Source organism: Heptranchias perlo, chromosome 8 (assembly GCF_035084215.1).
Source record: "Heptranchias perlo isolate sHepPer1 chromosome 8, sHepPer1.hap1, whole genome shotgun sequence".
Classification (NCBI taxonomy): Eukaryota; Metazoa; Chordata; class Chondrichthyes; order Hexanchiformes; family Hexanchidae; genus Heptranchias; species Heptranchias perlo.
Window position 1 is genome coordinate 67429595 of NC_090332.1, and position 12311 is coordinate 67441905.

General features: G+C 40.0%; 1 protein-coding gene across 1 annotated transcript in view; it reads left to right on the forward strand.

The window, feature by feature from the left end:
* Positions 1 to 12311, forward strand: part of igf2r (insulin-like growth factor 2 receptor) — a 176450-nt gene that overhangs the window by 131925 nt on the left and 32214 nt on the right. The window contains exons 34-42 of the mRNA XM_067989229.1: positions 25 to 287; positions 575 to 793; positions 3171 to 3320; positions 3629 to 3787; positions 7420 to 7627; positions 8295 to 8447; positions 8583 to 8817; positions 10643 to 10779; positions 12108 to 12225. Of these exons, the coding sequence (XP_067845330.1) occupies positions 25 to 287; positions 575 to 793; positions 3171 to 3320; positions 3629 to 3787; positions 7420 to 7627; positions 8295 to 8447; positions 8583 to 8817; positions 10643 to 10779; positions 12108 to 12225 (1642 nt within the window). The remainder of the gene's footprint in view (positions 1 to 24; positions 288 to 574; positions 794 to 3170; positions 3321 to 3628; positions 3788 to 7419; positions 7628 to 8294; positions 8448 to 8582; positions 8818 to 10642; positions 10780 to 12107; positions 12226 to 12311) is intronic.

The window sequence follows — 12311 nt, forward strand, 5'->3', positions numbered from 1 at the left end:
TCATGCTCTTAACTCTTTTTGCAGGTGCATGTATTAACGAAGGTCAGAATGTAATCAATGCGGGGCACTTCAGCAAAGAAGTGACTTACGTAGATCAGGTGTTGAGGCTCACTTATGACGAGGGTGACCCCTGCTCCAGCAACCCCACACTTCGTCACAGAAGTATCTTCAGCTTTGTCTGTGGCTCCATTGCGGGCGCAGGTACTGGACCTGTTCTGGTGGCTTCAGATGAGAAGACATGCACTCATTATTTTTCTTGGCACACGCAGCTGGCTTGTGAACGTGAGGTAGAGTTTTTACAGAAACTTTATAACCAGTAACTTTAGAAACCAGCACATATTTCTATTTTAATTGTTCACAGCCAATTCAAGTTTATAATAAAAAAAACTTAGCTTTCCTTTCATTTCTGTAATTGTTAACTTAGATGAATTTTGCACTTGCCATTTTTTTTAAAAGTGTGTTTTTATATAAGTAGTGATGGTTGTCAGTCTCTTAAACCGATTGACAGTGTTTTCTTTCCTATTACAAAGTAACTTGGTTGTCATTTTCTTGTCCTTTCTGGTTTGTTGGCTAGGTGAGATGCTCAGTGAAGAATGGCAGCTCAATTATTGACCTAAGTCCTCTGATCCAGAAGACTGGGTATTATTCCGCAGAGGATGAAGATATTGCTGATGGTCAAGGTGACTTGCCTGATTTTTACATCAACCTTTGCCAACCACTGAATCCTCTCCCAGGGGTTACCTGTCCACCTGGTTCAGCTGTGTGCATGGATCCTGTGAATGGGCCACCTGTGGTAAGTTGAAACATACTGTATGTATATTGCCGTTCTAATGAAATGCTCAAACTTAAAAACTGAATACATTAGAATGTGTTTGAGGTGCAACTGTACAGACATAGCCACTTCATTTTAAGGGGCTTCCTAGAGTTTACATTGCTGTTTTGATTTATAGCTTCTGGCTGAATTTCAGAAAAGTTCTCTCTTTTCACTATACTTTACATTCTAGTGACAAGCTCAAGTCATTTTTAGATTTGGGGGGGGTGGGGGGGGGAGAGAAAGCTAGGAGCACCAACCTTTCACGTGGCAGGTAATTAATCGAATCCTCCCATTTCCCTTTCTGTTTACATGAGAAAAACTAAATCTATAGATGTGCCTCACTACTCGTTGGCAGTAGGCAGTATTCTGGCAAATTGCTTGAGCAGACCTTGAGGCCATCCTTGCAAGTGTGCTCTCTTCTATATTGAGATTTCTCTGTTAATGAAGGATATCCAGAAAGGCCCCAGAATTGAACCATGTAAGATGCTGTTTCCAACCATCCTGAAACTGCCCTTAACTCCTACATTCTGTTTTCTTCCTTCTAACCAATGCTTAATCCAGTTTGTTATCCTCCCCCTAATTCCATACCCTTTAATCGTCTCTGGTAATATCTCATGTGGTACCTTGTCAAAGGCTTGATTGAAGTCCATGTATGCCTATAATGTTAGCTAATCTGCTTAGCAATTCCTTCCCGCTCTGCATCTAATTACTTTCTGGAGAATTTGTTTAGGATGATAGCTAGTGCTGCATTTTGTATCCTATTGGTTTTTATTCGAAGAAACTTTATTTTACATCTTTCTTTATGAAAAGGGCATGACAATCCCTGATCCCTTCACCAATCATTTCTCTGAGGATCTAAATCTAGTCCAGCCAATATTTAGCTTCTTCACTGCACTTTTCCTGTGAAGTTGCTTAGTAATGTTGCTTTCTGCATGGAGTGATAATGAGTTGTAAGATCCCATTGTCAGTTGAGCTTGCCTTAAAAGTTATAATTGGAAAATCTCAGGATAGCCTCAATTTTTCTAAAATTGTATTATAGTTTTTATGTCTAGTATTTTTTTCTCATTTGTTATTTTACACACAAGTGAACAGGCAACCATCCAACAAGGGAAAAACACTTGAACCGGTCACTTTTTCCCCTAGTTTTTTTTTCTGTTCTCTTGTAAGGTTATTGATTCTTGCTGGGATTTAGTTCCGAGTCCCAGCAATCCTCCAATATCTTGTTGAAATGGCTATTATCGTGTTAGCAGACAATTAACCTGGGGGAGGTAAGCATACGAACTCAGCTCAATCCTGTTCTTACCCAACACATCTGTCCTATCTATCTATCTATCTCGATTTAGAGGGCAGGAGAAACATGCACTAACTCTTGTGTGCTCACATTCTCGCATACACTTGCACTCTCTCTCATACACATGCACACACACACCCCACCCCACAACCATATCATTGGATAACAAAACAAAGAGCAAATGCTGACTGATTTTCCTCTATGTGCCCTCCCTCCTCCCCGAGGCAAAGTCACAAAGGCCAGTTGTAGCATCACTTAATTTGTTCCAATTAACAGCAACTAATTTAGCATTAGCCCAGGAAGGTCCTGGTTTTTGTTCTGTACCACAGCAGTTGCTGAGCCATTGGGTGACCTACAATTCCTCACTGTTAGGCACCAAATAGGAGCTGGTGAATGGGTCTGGTCACCAGACCTCGCTTTAACTAAGGCCATGTGCTGTTAATGTGCCTCAGTTCTTGTGTTGCTGATGCACATCAGCTCTTATCCGTTCATGATTGACTTAGATGGTTCCATTTTCAAGTTGGTCGAAAATCTCCACTCAGTTTATTGTTGGCTTTAGTCACTGGTAGCATCTAGATTTGAGAATTTGTACATCTTCCTGTCGGTTCTTTCCAGTCCCTGATAATCAACAATATCCTCTGCACACTAAGCTCTCGTACATCTTGTCTTGCTGTAATGTCATTTAAGATCTGAAATAAAAACAGAAAATGCTGGAAAAGCTCAGCAAGTGAGGCAGCATCAGTGGAGAAAGAAACTGACCTGAAACATTAGCTCTGTGTCTTTCTTCACTGATGCTGCCTCACTTGTTGGGGATGATAATTATTCACTTGGATGTAGAGGATTAATTAGTTTCTTTCAAAAGAGGAAAATTAAATGACCATCTGCCTTGAAATATCTTTAAATCTTCCAAATGTATAGTTGGCCATAGTATTATTGCTTTGTGTTTCACATTTGTTTTTAAAATATTTGAAGCAAGGTATTGTAGCCTAAACTTGATACTTAATAGAATTAATGTTAAAATTGGAACTTCTGGAGATAAGTTGCTTTTCTGTTTTTTCATTTTAGGCTATTGGTTATATTTCTGGACCTCCACAGATTAATTCAGCGACTCAGGAAGTCTACATTTCTTTTAATAGCAGTACTATTTGCCAAACCAACAAGAAGTTGACTTATGATTCCCTCATTGTGTTTCATTGTGTCAGAGGCGTAGACTTGGTAAGGTACTTGCTCGGCTGTTCTACATTCAAGGTGTAAAGTCTAAAATTCATGTAAATAGAGCAGGTAACAGTAAAAGGCTTGGATTGTCCTATGTAAATAATGACTGAGGTGTGTACTAGCTTTATGTATATAATTGTATGAGATAACCAGTCCATTTGCAAAGCTTAGTTTTTGTATTGTTTGCTCCCTTTATATATCTACAGCTGTTACATAATGTTGCATGGTGTTGCCATTTGGAAAGTTGGTGTTGTTGAACTTTAAGTGCTTAAACTGTAATCTATAAAGTGGCAATTTTTTCTCTCCAGGGAAGACCAAAGATGATGAGAAAATCAGACTGCAGCTATGTGTTTGAATGGGCAACTCCACTGGTCTGTCCAGATTCAGTGGTTACATCTGGCTGTTCACTAACTGATCAGCAGTTAGGTTACAAGTTCAACCTCTTTCCTTTGATGGGAAGATACCAGGTATTAATTTGTGATTATAGGGAACTGCACAGAATATGATCAGCCCGAGCTTAGGTATAGGAGGCACAATGTTAAAATCTGCAGACAACACAAAAATAGGGAACCTGTCCAACTGCAAAGACGACTGTCAGTGACTTCAGAGGGACATTGATTGATTAGTAGAGGGCAGGTGGATGGCAAATTAAGTTTAATGTGGAGAAATGTGAAGTGATGCACTCAATGGTAAAACTTTAAAAGGGGCAGGGAGATTGGGGATTCAAATGCACAAAGTTGGTACGGCTGTAATAAAAAAGAATCCTAGATTTTATAAATGGGCCGTAGAGTACAAAAACAGGTAATGCTAAACTTACAAAAATCATCGATTAGGCCACAGTTAGAATAATGTATATGGTTTTCAGCTCCTGACTTTAGGAGGACCTCTAGGCCATTGAGAGTTAAGAGAATTTACTAAAATAATATCAATGATGAAAGGCTTTAGTTATGAGAACTGGATTTTTTTTTTCCAAAATTGAGGGTTTTTGATGGTGACTAGGAAAGGACTATTTTCAGTAACGAGAGGGCGTAAGTTTAAGATCACCTGAAGAGTGAAGGGTGAGATAAGGAAGATGTTGGTATTAGTGATACTGCCTGCTGTGTTGTGGATATGTGCTGGGTGTATGTGGACTAAATTCCTGCTACTGAGCAACCCTAAGAGCATTAATTATAACATGGCATCTGTAATTTAATCCTTCCTTGCATATTCAAGATACTAACCCTGCATTATGACTTCAGGTCTTCATATAACCAGAACAAAGCTCTCATTAGCATGTGTAAGATGGGGATGTTTCCCACATGCTACTGTTGACCAGTGAGGCTTGTCAAATACAACAGAGCAGGGGGAACGGATGAATGAGTGCAGGGAGGCCCTTTTTTTAAACCCCAAATCGGCATGAGGCACCTCCTTGCATGTACCACTGCTACTGGACTAAGGAAAATTAAATGCTTAAGGGTTGTCTGATAACTGATGTAACCCATGATGAACTGATTTAGTTCCAATGAAGAATGAATGCATAAAGTGCAAAAACAGCAAAGTAGGGCACTGAGAGGCAATGTGCTAAGTTGAAACCCATTGGGGAGAGAGAATAGTGAGCTATGAATGTAAAAATTCTGCTTAAAACAACACCATGTTAATGAAACATTTGGTAAACTTGTTTTTGTTAAAACAAGGAGGCAAGCCAGCTATCATTTTTGTCATGATAGGATGCATTTCTGTGGAATATAAAAGGGAAGTCCATGGTAATAGAATGAACAGTCTTTCCTTAAGAACATAAGAAATAGGAGCAGGACTAGGCCATACCACCCCTCGAGCCTGCTCCACCATTCAATCAGATCACAGCTGATCTTCAACCTCAACTCCACTTTCCTGCCTAATCCTCATCCCTTGATTCCCCTACAGTCCAAAAATCGATCTTATCTCAGCCTTGAATATACTCAACGACTCAGCATCCACAGCCCTCCTGGGGTAGAAAATTCCAAAGATTCACAACCCTCTGAGTGAAGAAATTCCTTTTTCACCTCAGTCTTAAATGGCTGACCCCTTATCCTGTGACTATGCCCTCTAGTTCTATACACTGCAGCCAGGGGAAACAACCTCTCAGCATCTACTCTGTCAAGCCCTCTCAAAATCTTCTATGTTTCAGTGAGATCACCTCTCATCTAAACTCCAGAGAGTATAGGCCTATTCTACTCAACCTCTCCTCATAGGACAACCCTCTCATCCCAAGAATTAATCTAGTGAACCTTTGTTGCACCGCCTCCAAGGCAAATATATCCTTCCTTGGATAAGGAAACCAAAACTGTACGCAGTACTCCAAGTGAAGTCTCGCCAAAGCCTTGTACAATTGCAGTAAGACTTCCTTACTCTTGTAGTCCAACCCCCTTGCAATAAATGCTGTTTGTTTTCCTAATTGCCCGTTGTACCTGCATGCTAACTTTTTGTATTGTACCAGGACACCCAAGCGTCTCTGGACACCAACATTTAATAGTTTCTCACCATTTAAAAAATATTCTGTTTTTTTTCTATTCTTCCTACCAAAGTGAATAACCATTTCCCCACATTATACTCCATCTGCCACCTTCTTGCCCACTCCTATATTACTTTGCAGACTTTGTGTCCTCCTTATAACTTATTTTCCCATCTAGCTTTAGTATTGTCATCAAACTTGGATACATTACACTCGGTCCCTTCATCTAAGTCATTAATATAGATTATAAATAGCTGAGGCCCAAGCACGATCATTGTGGTACCCCTCTAGTTACAGCCTGCTAACCTGAAAATGACCCATTTATCCCTACTCTGCTTTCTGTCTGTTAACCAATCCTCTTAAATTTCCTGTGACTTTTTAATCCTTGTGTTTTGTAACAATCTTTTTTTGTACAATAGACTGATTTCAGAGCAACGGTTCAGTTAAGATAGTATTCTCCATCGTGGTTCCTGAATTGGGTCTATAAATGTAAAAGCAGAAGGATCAAGTGCTAAATTCTGGGTTGATGGGCAGGTTGGAGGCAGGAGTAAGGGATTTGCTGACATAGAATGGGTCAATAGGAGACGATGCATCGGTAACATTTTCCACTAATCTCTAAGGATGTATTCATACTATAGAATTTTGTTTTGGTTTGCACCAGTTAATCAGTTATCAGCCTTGGTTCAGTGGTAGCGCACTTGCCTCTGAGTCAGAAGGTCGTCCGTTCAAACTTCAATCCAAAGACGGTACATAATCTAAGCTGACACTTCAGTGCAGTACTGCACTGTTGGAGGGTGCCATCTTTCAGATGAGATGTTAAACCGAGGGCCCATCTGCCCACTCAGATGTAGGTAAAAGATCCCCTGGAACTATTTGAAGAGGAGCAGGAGAGTTCTCCCTGGTTTCCTGGCCAATATTTATCCCTCAACCAGCATCACTCAAAAAAACATATTATCTGGTCATTGCTGTTTGTGAGACCTTGATGTGTGCAAATTGGCTACCTTGTTTCCTACATTACAGCAGTGACTACACTTCAAAGAGTCTTCATTGACTGTAAAGTGCTTTGGGAATTACTGAGGTCCTGAAAGGTGCTATATAAATTGAGTTTGTTCTTCCTTTTCTTTCAAATGTGGCTTCAACTTGATACGGCATCTTGCCAGTAATGATTCACTTCATTTCACTTGAGAGTTGGTTTGGGCCTTGACACCTGATTTACACTCCGGTTTAGTGTTGGTCCAAAGCTGAAAGTGCTTTGCACCAGTGCTAAACTTGTAGTGTGAATGCATTGTAAATGAATAAAATACTAAAATTCAAATGCTGTACCAAGGTAATGCCCCTCAGTTCTTGGATGATGCTGTAACAGGAAGCTGTCTTTGAGTCCTTCTATTTAATTGAGAAACTTTAATATTCACTTATTTAAGCTTGTAAAAATTGAGGTTACTATTGAGTCCTGCTTCTAATTAAACATTTAATAAAACAAGTCACCATAGAAATGTGGTAAGATTTCTGGGTTTTAAGAAATACAAGGAGTATTTACCTCTTAAAATATCCCCTTTCATGATGCAGAATAGTCTTGCAAATTGCCATAATAGTGCCCTGAAATAATTGACATTATTCTTGATCCCTCAGGTTCAGTCTGGAAAAAGGACATATCACCTTAACGTATGTGCAACAGTAACAGATGTACCTGGCAACAAGTGTAAGGACAGTGCAGTCTGCTTGGTCTCAGGAGATGAAGCGGCTTCATTTGGCAATCCAAAGGCAATGACCCTAGAGTACAAACACCAGGATCAGGCTGTAATTTTGCACTATGGTAGTAGTGACCTATGCCCAAAAGGTAATGATGGGAGAAGTTAATTCAGCTTGTTTACTAAGCCTCATGTATGTTTTAAACAAAGCACTGTGGATCATAATCTTTAAAATGTGTTACTTGTAGACAGTCACTTGCCTTATGTTTGGAAGTGACATGTTATGCAGTTTTTTGTTTGATGGCTTACTAGGTAAAGACACCACCCTGGGGGAGCACAATAGGTCCAAAGTTTCTTGGGTTGTTTTGAATTAGCTGACCTTAGTGATGTAGGGAGCTACAATTTGCCTCATTGCCCTGGGCTGGGGTTCCCACTTCTGATAACTAATGATTCCCGCTAGAAGTGTCTGTGTGGATGTCGGGTGGGGACAGGACCTGGGCGAGTTATTATGCTGTCCACAGTTGAATGGCTGGCCAGTGCTCAATGTCTAGGCTCATATATGAAGATGACAACTTGGGTGGATACTGGAGGGCCATTGAACTGTAGCTCAGAAAACTAAGGGAAAGACAAAGAATCGGAAGATCTATAGAAAGATGGAGGCTTACAGACAGTCACAGGAGGTGACATGCTTATTTTTTGTTTGAACGCCACCACAAAAGATCAGATAAAGTATTAATGCATTACTTTCAACCCAGCTTAGCCTTTACCTGTTGCACTTGGGGTGACTTATGTGCTTTTTATTAATGTCTTTAACAGTGACTGAAAGAGGAGAGCTTTGCAGGTTCCCTTTTAAGTTTCACAGTCAGTCTTACAGTGAGTGTACAACTAAGGGAAGAACGGATGGATTTCTGTGGTGTGCAACAACCGATGACTATGACAGAGACAAAGCATGGGGCTTCTGTAGTAATGGTATGTAACAGTTACCAGTGTTTTTATACATTATATGAATGGGAAATGATTAAAAAATGAGTGTCCGTCATTGAAACATTTACTTCCTTTTCACTTAATTGTTATTTAATAAACCATTAAATTCAATGGTTTCAGCAACTGCAACTCGGAGATCGACAATCATCTTCAAATGTAATGAGACAGCTGAAAATGGGAGCCCTGAAGTGCTGAGCGAGACCCTTGATTGTTCGGCAACATTTGAATGGAAGACGAGTGCAGTTTGTCCACCCAAACGGATGGAATGTAAGCTAGTTCACAGTCACAAGACCTATGATTTGAGAATGCTTTCTTCACTTACCGGATCATGGAAGTTCACTTCTGATGGTTACACGTAAGTTATAGTTTTCTCTCCATTTATAGGGGTCGCCTCTGTTTCTTACAGTGCTTGTACTATATTTCAAAGTTGTCACAATCTACTCCCTATATTCAGTATCGTTTTAACTTAAAAGGAACTTTGTGAATAGCTGAGCCCTGCAGAACAAGAAGGTGCCAGGTTTGATTTTTAGTCTGTACCGTTAGCTAATCTCAGCTGGGATTTTGGGGGTGGGGGCAGGGGAGGGAGTGTGCTGCATTTGGCTTCATGGCCTCTGGGTTAGGAAGAGGAAAATGATGGTTCCCTCTCCTAATGGCTATCCACCAGCCTTTGCTGGACATGCGTCTGTGCAGATGTCAGTTGAAGGCACAATCTAGCTTTACTGTGATTGTAACTTGGTCAGATATTCTGCAGATACCCACCTTTTGAGGCTCGCTGTTGAATAATAGGCACTCAGGCGAGATATTGAATAATACCCTGTGGAACAGTACCCTGGTAAGAAATCGACCCTTTTAAGGGAAGTGGAGAAAATGGATGAAGAAAAAGTTTTTTTTTTAAAAAACTCAGCATTTGACTCATTTAGCAGTACAAATACTAATTTGTAACATTTTTACTTAAGAGAAAAAATGCAGTTAGGTGAGGGTGCTTATTTTAAAGATAAACTTCAGTGCATATAATTTTCCCCGCTCCCCTCAAAAGCCACGGGGAGCGCGTGTTCATTTTTGTATAGAGCACGGACTGGTAATATCATAAGCCATTACAATATTTTGATCAGTGTATTTATTACAATGACCTCCTGCCTATTTTTTCTCCCCAATCCGACCTCAAAAATGTGACTGTAATATCATAACTATCCATAGGGTAGCTGGGGGATGACAGGATGATATGACTGTAGAATGAATATGGTACTAAGGAATTTCCATGCCCAATGACACTAGTGAGTCCACCCTTAAATGGGAATGCTGTTTTTGAAGTCTTGCACATTAGTAGGAGTGTACAAAAGACAGTGGTACAATTTGTAATGCTCTTGATCTGTCGTTTTACACTAGGCTAGGGGTGTCCAAACTATGGCCCATGGGCTGGATCGCCCAGAAGCCCAAGCAGTTTGGTTCCACTTTACGCTTGTATGACTTTCTGATTTATCCTGTTTTGAATGTTGTGAACCTGGAGGTAGCTACGAGCAGTTCTTAGTGCTCTTTGCTCACTGGTGAATAAATCCCAAGTCAAAATACTAAAATCTGCTAATAGCAGCTTGAGATATATGGAAGTCAACAGGAGCATTGAATTAATCTTTGTATCTGGATCATGAGGCTCTGTAATGTGTATTTACATAGTCCACGAAGGTGAAAAGCTGGGACACTCCTGACCTAGACTATACTTCAAAAAAAAATCTGAGTTTTACATTGATTTACATGGTGGTGCAGTTGTAAATTTGCTTGCATATTATTTGCAGGAGCATCCATTGAATGAATGCCTGTTGGCATAATAGTCTTACACACTTCAGGATCAAAGAATTTTGGTGGGGGGATAAGGGTGAGTGACTAGGAACACACTGGGCCTACCCTTCCTTGCCGACAGGCACCATTTGGGTATTGGGAACAGAGGGTGGTATCTTCCCTAGATATCACACTAAGAATAAACTGACTGTAAAGATCTTGTATTTCAAGTCTAAACACAGTGCTGATGGTTATCCTGTGTATAGTGAGCTATAAGATTGATTCAATTAAAAATACTTGGTTATTTGGGTGTATTGTCTCCTTGGATCTTAATGTTTATAAACTTGGCCCTCAAGTTGATTTTGCTATGGGTTACACACTGAGTCTATTCCAATTATATCTTTTAGGTATTACATGAATCTCTGTCAAGGAGTTCGTGAAGGACCCACAGGTTGCCCTGCGTATGCCAGCATGTGCAGAAAGAGTAAAGATGGTAAAAGCCAGGTATTAGGACTTGTTTACACCCAAAAAATCAACCTTCAAGGTATGAAGTCTTGTCAGTTACTTGCACTACAGGGTGTCTTGTTAGCTACTTACATATAGTGTAATTAAACAATTATAGTTTTTGAAATAATGTACTGTCTTGAGAAGTCAGGATCTGTAGTCCTATTAAGCTGTGCATCAGCTTCTCCTGAATCTGAAAGCTGAACCCATTTACTAAATTGTACTGCCTTGATTTAAGAAGGAAATAAATATCCCCTGGCAACATGTATGTCACTGCTAGTCACAAGAAGATGCATTTTCTTCACCCCCTCCCTCCCCCATGCCAAGTGCAATCTGCACAGGTAACATGTGTGAAATATCTCTGGGACATATGCCAGTTGAACAGGTGATGATACAGACTTCAGTCTAGAAGCTTACATAAGCGAGATACATATAATCATTCATTCACATTCGTTCTCCCCTCTCTCTCGGATCTTGTTCGCTGGCTCTCTCGTGCAGACGTCATCTTGGAACAGCATTTTCTTCCATTTGACTGTCCTAGAGCTTCATACAAGGCAAATGCTCAAACCTGCATTCTATGCAGACAGAACACTCAATAGTTCCTTGACCCAGCTAACTCTGAACAACAGCCATAATGTGGCAATGTATTCTCTTGTATCTATGATGTTACGTGACTTTGCAGTATCTTAAATAGTCAGTAAGACATGCCTTTTTTTTTCCTTTTGTAGTTTATATTCTAAGCAGAAAGAGAAAGGAGATTTGATGCATACAACATGATAGTTTAGCAGAATGAATGTTTTACCAGTTTCCTCAATGTCATCGCATCACACCAAGCTCAGCACTTTTTTGTTTTAAAGGTCACACTGGTGGCCATCGCTATATCCCATTTAAGTGTCTATGAGCAGTATATCAGTTTAACCATGCTTTATAGTGTCTACTTGATTACTTTTGAAAATGCAGATGTTAAAAACTGGCCATGTTTGTAAGAAGTGATATCACCTTGGTAAGTATTAGGGTGCAGAACAGATATTCTCCACTACTACCATTGCTATAAACTCAGCACGGTCTGATGTGCAGCAGCTCCTATAAAAACAGATCATTGGTTACTCTGGTTGCGTCTGTTATGTAACCATGTTGGTCAGCTGACTTCTGTTGCTTTATCCCCTGAACAAGGTGGTCTTTGGAGCTTGCGTTCAGTCAAAATAGTGGGATCTAGGTTTATGTCCTAAACAGAATATTTAACAGTTTCATGATAGAATCAGTAAATGTGGATAAATGAGAACACTGGTTAACATGACACATGCTGTGACTAGTACTTGGTGTGCTAATTTAGTCTCAAAGCTTTTTATCTCTATCATTTGTTTCCAGACAAATATCTTCTTGTGAATTATTCAAACGGCTATTTTGCATGTAGTACAGGCAAACATGCGAAGACAACCATACAACTGCAATGTTCATCCACAGGTGGAGTACCAGAGCTGAAGAGGTGAGGAGATTCTTCTTCCCAGTATTTGAAGTATTTATGGGAGTCTGGTGTCATGTAGGAATTGGATCTCCATGATTCTAAAGATC